Source organism: Cupressus sempervirens, chromosome 10, assembly GCF_028749045.1.
Source record: "Cupressus sempervirens isolate cs-2001-9-10 chromosome 10, ASM2874904v1, whole genome shotgun sequence".
Classification (NCBI taxonomy): Eukaryota; Viridiplantae; Streptophyta; class Pinopsida; order Cupressales; family Cupressaceae; genus Cupressus; species Cupressus sempervirens.
In genome coordinates, this window is record NC_143127.1 from 384,776,422 (window position 1) to 384,794,016 (window position 17,595).

At 36.3% G+C, this 17,595-nt stretch overlaps 1 protein-coding gene across 2 annotated transcripts in view; it reads left to right on the forward strand.

Moving 5' to 3' along the window:
* Nucleotides 1-17,595, forward strand: part of LOC149534278 (long-chain-fatty-acid--[acyl-carrier-protein] ligase AEE15, chloroplastic-like) — a 355,752-nt gene that overhangs the window by 227,686 nt on the left and 110,471 nt on the right. For both annotated transcript variants that reach the window (XM_089803121.1, XM_089803120.1), the window contains 3 exons: nucleotides 5,893-6,011; nucleotides 6,137-6,286; nucleotides 6,598-6,665. In XM_089803121.1, the coding sequence (XP_089659247.1) occupies nucleotides 5,893-6,011; nucleotides 6,137-6,286; nucleotides 6,598-6,665 (337 nt within the window). The remainder of the gene's footprint in view (nucleotides 1-5,892; nucleotides 6,012-6,136; nucleotides 6,287-6,597; nucleotides 6,666-17,595) is intronic.

Sequence of the window (17,595 nt, forward strand, 5' to 3'; positions counted from 1 at the left end):
TGGTTTCTTTAGAGAGAAATTCAAAATACAATATGACTAAATTCTTTGGTAGGTTTCTTTAGAGAGAAGCTACAAGTTTCTTTAGTGTAGTTTCTTTAGAGAGAAACTGCAGGAGACAATATATATATTGTAAGGATTAAACATATGCATATGTCACGAGGCCTTGGTAAAGGAGGGATCATTACCAAGTGATTAATCAGAGATCCCTAGAGGCCTTAGGGTGAGATAAAGTCTCTCCTAAGGATTAAATAAAGAGGGATAGTCCTAAAGGAACATCATATAGGCATGGGATGGGATAAAGTCTCTCCCAAGGATCATAGAGATGAGTACATCCTAAAGGGATACTCATAGAGGCCTAGGACAAGATAAAGTCTCTCCTAAGGATTAAATAGAGATGGATACTCCTAAAGGGATATCCATAAGGGCTTAGGACGAGATAAAGTCTCTCCTGAGGATTATCAGCACTCATCTTGGATCAAGTTAATATACAATCGGGAGTACAAATATGTTGCAACACATCTAGATAGGTATCATTGAATTGTTTCGAGTATTTTAATTTAGTATTCAATTTTTTATTTTCTTCTAGCTCTAACATGTTTATAGTTATAAATTTATTCTAGTAAGTTGTTGGTAATATTATCGTTCTAATCAAAGTGAAATTACTGTTTCAGGATGCATCGATCAAATTGCAAGCAGAGAATATTGAATTGCTTGGGGACAAGCAATTTTGGGAAGGGTGGATTGTCATTTCCCCTATTTTTCTAATAAAATTCAATAATATAATAAGTCAAAGAAATAATAAATTTTAAAGAGAACATAATATTATAATAATTATATTGATAATAATATTATAATATGATAGTAGCCAAGAAGGAATAATTAACAAGAAAACATAATAATAATATTATAATATTATTATAGTATTATAATAATATTATTAAATATATTATGATAATATTATAATAATATCAAGGAGGAATATCATAATAGTAAAATAGAATATTATTAAAAGGGTGTTATAAGATAATATTAATCAAACATAATACCTTATTAATCAAAGGTAAAATATGATTATAAATATAATCTAAATTATAAATATAATTATAATTAAACAATTATCAAACTAATGTTATTAATTACTCTTGATCGGTCCTGTCTTTTGAGCATAATATAGACTTGGTATATAAGGAGATTAGATTTAAAAGGGAAGACATCAGAAGATATGATAGGAAAAGGATAGGAAGACTCTGAAAATAATGAATACTATCAAAGTTTTAAGAATAATGTCCTTAGTTTCTAACTGGAGAAATTGGGGACATTACAGTTGGAGTGTTTGGGAGTCACGTGTCTGCAGCAGCTCCTTGCACATTATCTACACTCGCTATTCTACATTACTGTGGATGCCCAAAGGACAATCATTATCTACGGCTGGGTATTAGCAGTGAGGATGCCAACGTGAACAACAAGACAGTAATTTAATGACACGGCTTGACACAACAATTGTAATCCAGGTGCCATTTCAATTATAAGTATTTATGATTTATGATTCTCCAAATAAAGTGCAAAAGTTTATTGATCTAGTTATTGTCTGATTTTAATATTCTCATTTCAAATTTCTTGAAGTTGTTAATTCATTACTACAAGGAAAGATACAAAAGAATTGAAAACTTTAAAAAATTGCAAAAACAATAAATTTGCACCAATTTTCAAGTTGGGAGCCAGTTTGGTTCTTTTCATTTGTCTTGTATAAATCCTCAACAAAGCACTTGTTAGATTCCCTAGTGACAAATTCCAAGGTTGTACAATCAGCATATGTAGATGCAGTGAGGATAGAGGCCATATCGAAGACAATGGAGATTATTGATCTTCCTACAATGCCTGATGTCATCATCAAGTTCAAGGCACTGAAAAACAATCTTTAAGATTGTTATTTTTGTTTTTATTTCTATTTATAGGTCTAAGAGGATGCATTGCATGAAAAGATATAATTACATGTAATGCAAGTGTTGACATTAAGGTCAATTTTTCTATTAGTCACTCAACACTTAGTCAAATACCACATTGGTACCAAGCTTATCATTCATCCAGTAGTGTTAACCAAGTTTCTATGTTGCTATCGAGCTAAACAGATAGTTTGCAGTTCATGCTGAGCTACAGAGCATCTATCAAGCATTAGAGACAGTTTGCAATATAGCCCAAGTGTAGCAGTGTCTACCTAGCTATCCAGTGTCTACCGAGCTATCCAGTTTAACCAAACTCTGCAGTGTTAACTCAGTGAATCTAGTGTGACCAAGCCAGTTTCTCAGTGTTCACCGAGTCACACAGTGTTGACCGAGTTCGAGCTACTTGAAAGTGATTAGTATGGACCGAGCTTCAACTTCAGCAGGGTGCCAGAGTTTGCCGAGCATTGACAGTGTTTTCCATGTATTAGAACATTATCAAGTTTGTCTTCAAGACCTGAGTTATAGCAGTTGGGCCGACTTTGTAAATTATGATGAATTTGGTATTGTAGCCGACTCCAGAAGGTAATGAATTGGATTGGTATATATGTATTGCATTGTATCATATCCAAAAAAGAATGTGAAGAGGAATAAGGAGTGTATGAGTGTGAATTGAAGAAGGGTACAAGCAGTATAAAGGACAACAGAGATTTATCTTGTGCTCTTGATAATTGAATGTAAAAGAGTTAAGTAGCAATTGGAGCCAGAACTTTGACTACGAGCAATTGTGGAGATATATAGTTAGAAGCTTTTTCTGTAACTTATATTTCTTTGTTAATTCACAAAATAGTTAAGGTATCTTTACTTTTAGAAGTCTTTGTTCCCTATTAGTAAAGCTTTTTCCATATAGAAGTATGACCGGACTTGAAGCCAAACCTGTACACTTTCAGCTAGTCTTTGAGTTAGTGTTGGTTTATTGGTATCACCATTTCTAGCTCTAGATAGAAGTGTAGTTAGAGATTTCACCCTACCCATTGCTCGCTCCACGAGTAAGTGGATTCTTTCTTGAAAGCTAAGAAGACAGAATATTAGTAACACCTATTTTACAAAATCTCTCGACTTCTTGCTTTCCTTGAGTTGATCCAAGGAACAGTGAGAAGGGGGATCCTTCCCTTTAAGGTAGGAGAGACTCTGTCTCACACACTGTGGCTAGTCATCCTATTTTGCAACTAGATTTTTACCCAAAACTGTCAGTTGCAAAATATCCACCCAACATGCTCAAATTGCGTAGATGAGGTGTCAAGCAGCATCATAGGTGCATTATATCATAGAGAGCATAATCGCCCAGTAGAGATTATTCAGTGGGTTTTTCTACTTGGTGACTTTTTCCCAAAAATTCTTGCAAGCCAAAGTTGTTGATTTTTCAGTGAGTTTTTACAAAAAATTGGGCAAGTTTTAGAAAGAAACTCGCTTGTGTCTCTCTACCAACGTTTAAACACTAAAAATATCCTTTTTTATTTCATTCTATTGTTTGCAACTATTAGGTTTGTGAGTGAAGGAATTTGTTGGGCTTGCTAGGTTATTGCAAATTATTGGAGGTGGATTTGAATGGATTTAAGGTGGATTTCAACTGGTTCTGCAAGAAAAATCACATTCCTAGGTAGGTTTGTGAGTTTGTTTTTATGTTTTTTAAAATTCTATAACTCTATATATAAAATGAATATATATTATAGAAAGATCATTAAAAGAAATAGGCCAAAGAGGTGCCATCATAAAGAAATAAAAAGTTACAAGGGATATGTGCCTCAAGGGATGCCGCTCTTTGAGGAAGGAAATAAGATATAAAGGAGAAAGGACATGATGTAGAAATACAGAACAGTCAGCGATTTGTATTATGAAGTGGTGCAATTCATGAGAAGGATGCAATAAAGGAAACTAAGGAAAAAGTTCTTTTGTCTTGTTCAAACAACAGTAATGATCTGTTAAGACAAAAATGACACAATAAAAATATTGTGATGGACAGTGATTACACAATAACAACTCATCAAGAAATGGCAGCACTAATATTATGTAAGGGTCAATGAAAGGAGATTCCCTGAGATATGGTATCAATTCTTCCACTTGTCTCCCCTTGTTTGGTCCCCATCGTTCGGTGTCAATGAGGGGGATGCTCTTCAACTCCGCAACCAAGTGGATTATTCAGTCACTTGACTGCTGCATGCCTTGATGCTGTTATCCACCAATGCTAAGAGCAACTAAGAAGAACCACATGTCATACCCAGCCTCAGTCACACAAAGGAGGAAGTTATCAAAGTGGTTTGCAATAGTACTATTGAAACAACAAAGTTAAAATGGTCAAAGAAACAAGCCAGGGAGCAAGGGGCACCACACAACTCACCTAAGGAAAAGCAATTAAGGAAACCCGATACAACCTAGAGGAAAGCATGATACAAGAAAGAAGTGCTTAGCATGTGTTGATTGAAAAGATAGATCGTATAACACAAAAGTTGTTTTATTCAAATGACCATAAGCTATTAAATTAAGACAAAATTTAATTTGTCCCGCTCAAAAGGCAAAAAGCTATGACCTATAAGTCTAAAGAATGTAAGAAATAATATAATATATTTGTAAAGTAATGGTTAACAAATGGTGCAAATAATAAATAAAAGATGCGTGTCTTCAATTTTAAAGGGGGACGATCTTTAGTAATAGAAAATTTATAAAAGGACAATCTTGGATATTGAAGAGGGTGTTGATGTGAGTAACAAAGATAAATAAGGTACATATAGAGTAGCATATTAAGAAGATTACTTCAGGAATCTATGAGAAGTCTCTAAGCAGATTATAAAGAAGGGATTGAGACCTCTTTGGATTAGATTTGTCATCAGGTTCGATATATTGAAGAAGGGGCAATCAGGAAATATGTCGAGTCATATCATTAGAACATAGAAGGGAATTATCATTATTTGATTTGGAGAATCTCAACAGTACTGATCTCAGACATCAGTCTATATGTTGGTCTGAATAATATTATGAATGGTATATAAAGGGAATGAAGATCAATTTGAGAAGGTGTGCAAGGTTAGTAAAATAAAAGAAGAATTGATGTATGCATTGACAGCTTATACATATGTATATCAGACCAAATTTTGAGAGTGAACATAGTGTTTTTGCAGATCTTGGAAATATATATATATGAGCCTTGTGATCATTCGTGTTTAAAATATGAAAGCGAGAGAGAGGAAGATTACCTGTATGTGTATGGGCAAATTGTGAAGAGACAAACAGATTCGTATTGTGGATCCATCACAGTTGTTACAACAGAGTAAAGCAGTCATTCATAACAGAGAGTTGTAGAGAGTTTTATGTTTCTAGTTGAATGAAGAGAAAGTAAATACATATGGAACTGGTCTCATGAAAGGATCAGTAAGAAATTGAATCAGATAATCAGCAAATCAGACAGGGGACCAAAGGATACACTAATTCATATCTAGTGCATAATGCTATTGCTATATGAGGAACAACCATAAATCATCTGATATACATATTTATATGCATACCGGAAGAAGCTAACACCCTTGACAAAGGAATACTGATAAATCAAATTTTTTTTGCATGTATGTAATTGAATGAGTTTGAAATAGCAAGTAATATAGTGCATATTCTCCATTACTTAGTTCAAGTGCAAGAATTAGAAAGAGTTAAGTGTAAATAATTATAGTAATTGTCCCGAATTTAAGCTTGAATCTTACTTTTCCCATGTGGCATAGTTTTTTAGATCAAAATTGTTTTCAAATATTTGAACAATGCTCAATTTTGTATTTTGTTTTTACTCTTTGAACAAATAGGCTGTTAAGCTTCAATATTCTGATCTATGCAGACATTACTAAAGATCTATTGTTACAAAAGTGGATACTGCAATTGATTCCAGTTTATAAATTGATATCTATAGGTCATTGCTTCAGATACGAGGCCATCAAATCAGATGATGTTGCAACACTGGTGTATACAAGTGGAACAACTGGGACTCCAAAAGGTGTCATGCTTACCCATAAGAATTTGCTGCATCAGGTGGGAATTCAAACTATTTATATTGATTGTAATTGCTCTTGATAGGTTCACACAAAGGGTACTGTCAAAAATAGATCTAATATATACTCATAAGCTTGACTATCCTATGTATGTAATGATTTTAGATTATGCACCTAGGGGAGAGAGTGCCTGCTATTCCTGGAGACAGATTTCTCAGTCTTCTTCCACCATGGCATATGTATGAGCGTGCAGCAGAATATTTTACATTCACTCGTGGGGTTCAGCAAGTATATACTAATGTGAAGAACTTGAAGGTATGACCTATGGGTGAGGTCTCTATATGACAACATAAGATCATCTTTGTTCAACATATTTTGGCATAAATTATATGGTTTGTCCACCCTTTTGGATTTTGTGTATTTTATAGTCTGTAACTTTCTTTCTCTAATTTGAAGCTGTAGGTCAAAATGTTATCTCTAAGTGAGTTGAGTTATATTAGCATTTCTTAGTCATATTGACTTCAATTTTTTGAATTTCATCTCTCTGGAATATTTCTATCATCACTTTATTTGTACCTGTGCATATGATCCATTTTCAACTTACATGGGAAATTTTTTAACTGTAGGAGGATCTGAAGCGCTATCAAACAAACTATCTGGTTTCAGTGCCACTTGTATATGATATACTTTATAGGTATAGAGAGTTTTATTCAATTGCTCATCTCACTTGGCAATGTTCTCAAATTTTAGAAATTATCTCTGGTGATGCTAAGACCAAAAAGGAGAATAGTTAAGAGTGGAAAGGGACAGGTATTAAGCTTTTTATACAGTATTATCATGGAGGAAATAAAAACAAATCAAAGGTAGGTAACTGCATATCAATAAATTGTAAGTCCCAAATGTAAGCTTTTTAAGTCCCAAATGTATAATCACCATCATGCATATCATTTTTAAATCCCACTATCAATAAATTGTAAGTCCCAAATGCACAAAAGTGGTTCTTTTAAATGCATATACTTTTTTTATTACAAGCATGTAACTTAACATGTGTAAGTGGGGTTTTTAAATGTGTTTGAATATAAGAAGCCCATTGTTATAAACCTTTTTAACTAAAATGCTTTATAGTTGGGAATTTTAACCCAAGGACACATTCATTTGCATTCCAAAAGCTTATTATTAATGACTTAAGGGCAAGCGTGACTTTTTCAAACCAAAATACATATGTTTTTGCCTTTGAAAAGCACACCATTATGTAATTTGACTTAAGTTTTCACTTAAAAGGGCAAAGTAGTGATTTTGAACCCAAAAGCATGTATGTGCTTTCAACTAAAAAAGGCACATTATTATGTTTCTATGATATGTTTTGCTTCTAAAAGCACATGGTCGGTGATTTTGAGGTGAAAATCACATTTTATTGCATCAAAAAAGCCCGTTAGTGACCATTATATCATGTAATTCACTTGAAGTCATTTCATGTGTTTTTGAGTTCCAAAGGCTCGTTATTACTCATTCAAGGCTGTGTTTGGCATGAAAAGCATAGTGACAGCGATTTGGAGAGCAAATACAAATGCTATTGATTTTAGAAAACCCATTTTTTGCATTCTACACTTACAATTTCACCAAAAGTCTAAGAGCAATGATTTTAGAGGAGAAAGAATGTGCTTTCTCACTTAGAAAACATGTTTTTCTCCTCTCTCCATTAGTGGTTTTTTGGATGGTGTTTTGGAAGTTAGATGCATGTGTTATTGGCATCAAGAATCATGTTTTGGCTTCTCTTGTGGAGCTTTTAAGCATAGGTAGTGATTTTGGAAGCAATAACGCAGCTTTTCATGTGCCATCTCCTCCAAACAACCCGCCTAGGGCACGCTTTTGTTAAAAAATGCCTCTCTACATTTTGCCTCCTCAAATCTCAAAGTTTGCATTCAAGGTGGATTCTAGGGTAATGAATCTTGTTTTCAGCTTGTTTATCATTGATTACAAATTACACTTGATGCCCTAGGCACCATTTTTGGTTGCCATTACATATGCAATCTATTTGGTTAATCTAGTTGCTATTCTTGTGCATTTTAATGCTTTATCATTCAACAATTGGCAAGCAACAAATGTTGACTCCAAAATGCATTCATTTCAAAAGGATTAAGTCAAGATTCGAAGTCTATATAAATCTTTTTGTTGCAATCTTTTCTGAATCTGAAGATCTCTTGAATTTGCTTCATATTTTGCGCAAAGATTTGAAGAGACTTCTCTTGTTTTTGGTGAAAAGAGATAAAAGAAATTGTGTTCGTCATAGGGCTTTGTTGTGTATATTTTTGTTCTTCAAGTTGTTGCAAATTATTTTATTTCATTTCATTTTTAGTTTTGCACATTTTTTACATTGTGACATGCTCCTCCTATCTTTTGTCTCAAATCCTCTAAGTTGTATATGCAATTGGTATTAAAAACCCTATTCTATGATTGGAATTACTGAGGAAAACAAGTTCATTTTCACCATGCTAATGTTTCCAGCTAACCTCACTCATGCTTTACATATCACTGTCATGTGACTTTATTTTCATGATGGCAATCTTGCCGGATCACTTATGATGAAAATGCATCACTTCATTATAAGTAGACACCATACCTTCCATATTTCATGCATCCTGCATTCATAAAGCTTGCTGTCCGCATATGCAATCACCTTCTAGAAAGTTGTTTTTGGGTTTTCCCACCATAAAATAATCCATTTTGAGTTCAACCACGTACATTCTTTCGTTGTCCCAAAAATTTATAACCATTCTCCTTGTGCAAATTGTCCAAAAACCCATAAGTGTGCATTGAAAATCGTGCAATGGATCCATCCCATGAAGATGTTCTCACCAGAGTAACAAGACTTGCTGCAAGTCGGGCGAGTCTCCCAAGTCTGTGAGTCAATCAAGGCTCGTCGCGGCAAAATGACCTATGACTCGGGCCCAATAAGTCAAGTCAGCTGACTCGCTTGACTTGCAAGTCAAGTCTATGACTTGTGGGTCGCAACTCTTGTGATTCGGCCACGACAGGCTATGTTGGATCAACAAAAAATATTTAAAAATTAGTGTTTTTTTAATGATTTTTTTTTTGTCTTTCTCACCCTTATAACCCTAAAAGGCCTTGTATAACACTATTGTGAGAAAAAGAAAGAAAGAGAGAGGAAGAAAGAGAAATAGTGTCATTGTTTTGTAACTAACTAAAAGGAAGAGGAGAAAAGCTTGCATTTGTGACATTGGAGCAACTATATGCTTGCATGTAGATCATCAAGGAGTTTGTAGGAGCTCTTCTCAACACTTCTCAACTCATTTCAAAGAGGTAAGAGTTGATATTTTAGATTTAGATGATTTTTTTCTCTATGCTTATGGATTTTTTGGATGAATCTTTTCTGTATGTTTATGGGTTTTGTTTTACTTAAGATCTTTATAAAATACAACGCTTAAATGGTAATTTTTGGTCTAAAATGTCTCATTGCAGCAACCTTGACATTTTTCCTTACTCATAATTGCTCCTCTAGCTAAAAAACCCAAGCTCTCTAAAGGCAATAAAAAGATGAGTGTTGGAAGTACACCATACACTTTCCCGATAAAAGTATAACTCAAACAAAATGCCTATTTTGTAAGGTCATTAATAGTAGGGGGATAAATAGATTGAAATACCATATCACTGGTATACGTGGTCATGATGCTAAGCCTTGTAAAGCTGCAACTTCTGAGGCTTAACGTTTTTGTTATGTTGCCTTAGAAAAATATGAACAAGAAAAGGAATTAAGACAAAAACAATTAGCAGAGTTAGCTCAGATTGGTTCCACTTCTCATCCGCGCTCATGTGGAATTGCTTTTGTATCTAGTTTTACACCCCTAGGTTCAATAGGTTGTGTTGAAGAAGGTTCTTCCCTTCCCCCCATCGTCCTAGTGCTTCTGCTAGTAGTTCTACTTCTACATCTATTCTTTGCACTACTAGTAGTGCTGCCCATGATAGTAGTAGTGGCATTACCTTTCATCCTAGAGTCAGAAAATCTAGGTTGGACAATTGTTTTGTACCACGTTCCACTCCTGGTGCACAACCCTCACTTGAGAGCTTGGTCTAGAATAGGGAGATTCCTGAAGTTGGAAGAAGAACAATTTGCAAGTTTTGGTATTTCTGCAACATTCCATTTATAGCAGCCAGGCACTTCAACTTCATTTATATTTGATTGTTTTAAGTTTCAAGTTTTAAATTCAGTTTTTAAAATAAAATTTTATAATTTTTACTTGATTTTGAAAAATGCTAATTAAAATAATTTTATAAATGTAACAAGACTCCTTATTGGAAGGGGATGATTGATGCAGTTTCCATGTTTAAAGCCCGCACTGAAGATGAACTAAGTGGCCCCCTCTTACTAGAAATGGTTGAAGAGATGAAACTTGAGTTGGAGGATCATTGAAAGATTTGGAGCCAGAGGGGGTGTACCATTATGACGGATAGATAGACAGATAGGAGGAATAGGACTCTCCTAAATTTTCTTGTTTTTAGCGAAGGTAATTCATCATCCTCTACTTCTCGAAGCCTAAAAGTTAATGTATTATTTAATAACTAAAATTTTGTTTTATTGATTATTCAATGATAATTTTTTTGTTTCATTTTCACTTTTAGGATCCACCATGTTTTTGAAGTTTATAGATGCTTCCTCACATGTCAAAAATGCAAAATGCTTATGTGAGGCTATTGAGGAGGTCATAAGGGAGGTAGGGGAAGAAAATGTTGTCTAGGTGGTGATTGATAATGCAGCTAATTATGTTGCTGCAGGTAAAATTTTAACTTCTAAGTTTCTAAATTTTTTATTTTAGTTTTTCATTAAATTTTGAAAATTAAAAGTTTTTTAACACATCTAAATTTTTAATTTTTTACGAACTAATTTAAAATTGCTGCAAGAAAACTTTTGATGGAGAGACACCCAAGAATCTTTTGGACTCCATGTGCGGCCCATTGCCTCGACCTCATGTTAGAGGATATTGGCAAGATTGAATGGGTGAAATCATGTGTTGCTAAGGCCAAAAATCTTTGCAAGTTCATCTATAATCATGTCTTGGTCCTCAGCATTATGAGGGAATACACGGAGGGAAAGGAGTTGGCTCGTCTCAATATCACAAGATTTGCCTCTAATTTTATCACACTAAAATCCTTGCTCAGTTCAATTTACCTTTGAGGTGTATGTTTGTTGACAATGGATTTCCTCCTTTGCCACCACCCTTGTAGGGATAGATGCAACAAAATGCATTTATGATGAAGGTTTTTGGGAGTCATGTAAGGAGATTGTGGAGGTGATTTAAATTTTAAAAGCTTAAGTTTTAAAATTTATAAATTAGTTTATCTCATATATATTATTGTTTTATTTTCATTGTGCAACTTTGCAAAGTTCCTCATTCACTAAATCGTTTTCTTGTTTAATTTTTTTGTAGATCACTGAGCCCCTTTTAGCCCTTCTACGAGTTGCTAATGGGGAGAAGCCCACTATGGGCTACATATATAAGGGCATGGATAGGGCCAAGGAGGCTATTAGAGCGAAATATGTAAGAGTTGAGGACAAGTATGATCCTATTTGGGACATAATTGATAGTAGATGGCAAAATCAACTTCATAGACTCATCCGCACAACAGCCTATTACCGCAATGCCAATAGTGGCATGTTGTGATGGTTAAGTTGTTGTGTTTTTATCCTTGCCATCAAGGTTCAAATCTCATGGGGATGAGGTCCCCCATTTGTGGCCTCACTGGTTCATAGCTCCAAGTCAAAGCGTTTACCCCTCTTAAAAATTTTTAAAAAACAGACTATTACCGCAATTCGACATATTGTTTCTGTGATGATTTCAAGGCAGATGAGGAAGTTCTTAGTGGCCTATACACTATGATATCGAAGATGGCCACTTATGCCACAGATATATTGCTTAAGATGGATGCCTATAATAATGCAATAGTGCTCATTTTTTCATGTCAAATTTGCAAAGAAGGTTGTACAAAATTGCAGCCAGGTAAAAATTACAGCTTAAACCTTATACAGTATGTAGTAATGCACATATATACTATCTAGTTTCTAACTTTCTAGCTTTAAAGTTCAAATTTTGAAATGAGACTAATATTTTTTTCTTTTCCTTTTTTTCAAAATTCAGATAGATGGTGGCAAATGTTTGGGCCTTATCCAAAAACTTTCAACAAATTGTCATCCGTATATTGAGCTAGCCAAGTAGCACTTCTGGATGTGAGAACGACTGGAGCATGTTTGAGCACATCCACTCGAAGAGGTGTAATAGGTTGTCTGTGGAGAAAATGAATAAGCTAGTCTTTGTGCATTACAACCTACGCATTAGGACCAGGGAGATTTTGGATAGTGACACCTCTCCAATTACTCTAGAGGTTGATCCAGAGTCTAAGTGGATCACTGAGGCTACTGATCCTCTCTTTGATGATGAAGACCTAGAGTGGGTTGACGAGGCAGACAGAGAGGCTAAGGACGTGGCTATGGCAATAGAGGACCAGAGCACTACAATTGTTCCTAGTGGCACCTCACATGCACTAGCAGAGACTACAGTTGATCCTAGAGTTACCTCACACGCTGAGGCTATGGCTAATCAGTTATCCAGGACCTACCTTAGACGCCTTACTAAGAGTCATATTATAGATTATACTGAGGCTAAGGATGAGGATCCATAGCTATAGTCTTGTTTAACTTAGATTGGAACATTTGATGATGACTATTGATGTGATGGATTTCATGGTTTTGATATAGATTTTGATGGGTTTCATTGATTTTATATATCTATATTTTCTATTTCATTCAGCTACTATTTAGTATTTAGCAATTTACCTTTGTACTTATGTAATCAATGTATGTTTAAGTATGTGATCAAATTACCTTTTATTTCATGATGTTATTGTGTCTTTAAGCTTTATTCAATAATTAGGGCATGGAATGTTCTTTAAATCCTAAAAAATCTCAAAATTTGAAGGGTTTTGTCAGTTTGCCGAGTCACTGGCGAGTCTGAGCCAGTTTACAAGTCAAGTTACCCTTGCCAAGTCCGAGCCAAGTTCAAGTCTTGTTACTTTGGTTCTCACCTTTTGAAATTTTCATGTCATAGTCACGTGCGCACACAACATTTCTATGTCAAAGGAAATTGTACCAGTCAAAGGTAAATAAAAGAAAAAGATGAAGTATCAATATGATTTGTACTACAACTCTATTCTTCCATCACAAGTTACCTCATACTATGAAGATATCAAGGACGCTGATATTTCACAGATGGATATCAATGACTTTGAAGAGTTTATGCCACCATCATAGATAACGTGTTCTACATAGAGTAGCATACACTTAGTTTTCATTTTCTCCTTGGCTGCCCATCAATCGGAGTTTGTATATGGTTGTGCCATGAACTTCAGTCTTACGTCTAGAACCGTTAGAGATCAAGACAGAAATACTAGCATTAGTCTAGACCCAGAGACTATTGATAGAATCTTCTGAGTTCCTCCTACTCCATTGGTCACCAACATATCAAAGTAAAAGGCTTTGGATAGATGGAACGGCGATACCGCGTATTGCATCAAATGCCTGAATGATAATTGGCTGATCAATAAGAGGCCAAATCTTGTTAGATGGCCAAAGGGAGTGCACCACTCAGATTTCATAGAGGAGATCAATGATTTCATCGCACTGCTCACTCGCATCAGTAGTCTCAAAGGATACCTTTGAACCATAGATGTACAAATACATTGCTCTCATCATTAGAACCAAACAAAAGATCTTTTGGGGAGAAATGATCAACGATGTCCTATAAGGGCAGTTGTCCCAGGTCACCACCACTGGGACGTTCTACATGAAGTCCTACTTGGTGGATATTGCTACTGCCCTGTGTTCTTTCTCAGGATTGTCTACCAAGAGAGACTGGATGTCAATGCCAGTTTGGGAATACTATGATTAGCTATCTTTGAGGGCCATTGAGATGCATTATAGGAGGGTATTGAATGCCTTCTATGGGCATTGCATATACCTATTTGATAAATAGCTCCCAAAGAAGCCTGTATTTGAGGAGGCATGCCTACTTATTTCTTCAATTTCCCAACTTCACATACATGCGAGTTGGGTACCTTAGAGGTGAACGATAAATGCTCCCATAGTGGTAAAATCATTTTGATGGAGTTAGCGAGGCAACACATGGCAGTACAAGCATATTAATCTACACTGGATAGACTTGGGGTGGAGATTTCCTCAAGAGATCCTCTAAAGATTGGTGGCTACTCTTTGCACATTGTGCCTAAAGCAAAGAACATAGAGTTTGAGGTAATGATCCCGCAATCTGATTAACACCAATCAAACATTTGCACTAGGTCACAATGGATGTACATAATAACCTGGGTGAGGAGGACGGTTGAACAAGAATGGTGCACGGACTGCTTAGGCCATAGAAGTGGATGCTTGGAGGTTGTACGACAACTATGTGAGGGTCGTACATGATGTGGAGGAAAGCAACTGTTGTCCATGCGGTGAAATGTAGATGGCCATACGGTTACAAAGAGGGGTGTCGTACGGTCAAAAGGATGCAACGGTATGGTGGAAGGAGGGATGGTATATGGTGATGGTGGAGTGATAGCTATACAGGAAGGATAAGGCTGTACAGTGGGGGGACTAACTGGGCCGTACAGTGCTAAGATGGTCGTATGGTGTTCTAATGAGGACTGTACGTGGGTGAAAACTAAGATAGTATAGTATGTTGGAAAGGAATGCCCGCAAGGAGGGTCGTATAGGTGGTGTACTGAGTTGAAGGCAAAAGGGAGAGGGGCGAACGGATGGTGTAACACAAAGTTTTAAATGCAGATAAACAAGAGCTTGAACTACCCAATACATACAACACAAAATTGATCAAATTAAACACAGTGATTTCTCCAATTCGCAATATGATGGTGCTTTGATTTGCCAGATCCAAGTGAAGTATCACAGGCAACAGAATAGGGTGAGAGTTGAATCCCACCAAAATTGGAATGGCTGAGTAGGGAAGATCTTTCACTTCCGAAATGGCGAACAACAGAGAATCCCAACTAGAATTCGTAGCACAGAGAAATAATCCAAAATTGCATACCTAAAGACTACCTACAGGCCATTCTTAAATACCCGTCGGGAAAACTTTTTGAGGGTGTACAAAGATAGCCGACGGCGACACAAACTACAGAAACAAAACAAAAATGGGTCCAAGATATATTAAATCAATTAGCCCATTAACAATAGTTTAATAAATGATTTATTTTATAACAGGAACATTATAGTCCTCCCATCCCAAATTTTGCTTGTCCTCAAGCAAATGCAATGTTGGGTGCCAGAGAATGTGCTCGCCCTCCCACGTCGCATCGTTCACTGGCAAGTGTTTCCAACGCACCAAATATTCCTTCACCATGCAGTTCCGCAGAATCTTCTCACGTACTTCGATGATCTCGCCTATTTCCAAGATGAGCTTTCCTTCTTCATTGAGGGGTGGAAGGTCTGTGGCCACTGTGACGTTCTACCCTATGCCTTCTTAAAGCATGAAACACGAAAGATGTTATGAATAAGGCTTCCCTCTAGAAGTTCCAGCTCGTAAGAGACTTCACCAATGTGACGGATTATGTGATAGGGGCCATAAAATCGTGGCCTCAATTTTTCTTTTCCCTTTTCCTTCAATGAGGACTGTCGATATGGTTGGAACCTGAGATAAACCAAGTCCCCTACTTTGAAACTCCTCTCCATTCGGTGTCTGTTGGCATACATATTTTGTTGATTCTATGCCCATTGTAAGTTTTCCTTCAAGTGTCGTAAGATGTCCTGTCCCTCCTGAAGCCAGTCCCTCGTCCTCGGTGCGCGACTATCTCCCAACACTGTGTCGATGGAGAGGGGTTTGTACCCGTACAGAGCTTTGAATGGTGCCATCTTGATGGACATGTGATATATGGTATTGTAACAATATTTTCGTAGGTGTATCCACTTGACCCACGCTCGTTGTTGTGTTGAAACATAGTTTGGAAGGTATCCTTCGAGCCACTTGTTCACAATCTCTGTTTGTTTGTCTGTCTGAGGAATGTAACTAGTACTTGGTGACAATTCAGTCTCTGCCAATTGAAACAGTTTTGTCTAGAAGATACTGATGAATCGCCCATCTCGATCACTGACAATGTTTCAAGCTAACCAGTGCAGATCAAAGACTTCTCTAAAAATTAGATCAACAATTTGTGCAGCCTAAAAATTTGAGGGGATGGCGAAGAAATGTGCGTATTTTTTCAATCTGTCAACCACCACAAAAATACAATCCTTTCCATTCACCTTGGGAAGCCCCATTATGAAATCCATCGAGATACTTTCCCACTTATGTTCTAGAATTGGCAGAGGTTACAGAAACCCGACAGGTAGAGTATGTTCGGATTTGTTCTACTAGCAGACCGCACATTGTCTTACATACTGCAACACATCCCCTTTAAGTCCTTTCCATGAAAACCTCGGAGACTTCTATAACTTTTGAGGAAATCGGGTGTCCTGCCAAGGGTGTCGTGTACTTCCTTCAAGATTTTCTGTTTCAATTTGGATTCCAACACAAAATATCCAATTCTTATTAGATGATGTCATCCACTACTCTGTACCAATCATCTTGGGTGTTGCCATCCATTAGCTCATAGGCAAATGTGTTTTTGGAATATTCTACCAACAATGTGCCTTCCAATCAGCTAAAATTTGGTTTAGTGAGCAGATGGCAGGTTTCTTAGACAAGGCATCTGCAACCACATTGTTTTTCCCTTATTCAATGTCAAAATCAAAAGCCTAAACATTACTTACCCATTTTTGTTGCCTCTCGTTCAAGTCCCGTTGCTCTAGAAAATATCTCAAACTGTTGTGATTTGTACGGATGACAAACTTGGCACCCACCAGATACTACTGAAACTTGGTTAGTGCATGTACAATGGCCAACATTTCTTTGTCGTAGATGGAATAAAAGCATTCTGTTTATGTAAGCTTCTTGCTCTCATAAGCTATGGGGTGTCTATCCTACATTAATACCGTGCCAATGCCTTCTTCGGATGCGTCACACTCCAAAATGAATGGTGAAGTGAAATCAGGTCATGAAAGTACAGGACAAGTTCTCATTGCCTCTTTCAGTTTATCGAAAGTGAGTTGTGCCTTTTTGTTCCACTGGAAAGGCCCCTTCCTTGTCAGATCCATTAAGGGTGCGCTGAGTTGAGAGAATCCTTTAATGAACCTCCAGTAATAACTACACAGTCTAAAAAACCCTTGCAAATCCGTGAGTGATTTTGGGGGAGGCCAATCAAGGATAGCTTGAATCTTCTCTTGATGAACTTGAACTCCGTATTTACTGACAATATGCCCTAGGTACAATATTTTTGTCATGTCAAATTCACACTTGGATTGCTTGGCAAACAAAGACTGCTCCTCCATGATCCTTAGGACTTCATCCAGATGCTTCAAGTGCTCCTCCCATGTCCTGCTATAAATAAGATCATCAAAAAATACCAATAAGTACTTACGCAATTGTTTGTTGAAAATGCGATTCATGCATGATTGGAATGTAGTAGGTGCATTTGTCAATCTGAACGGCATAACCAAAAATTCA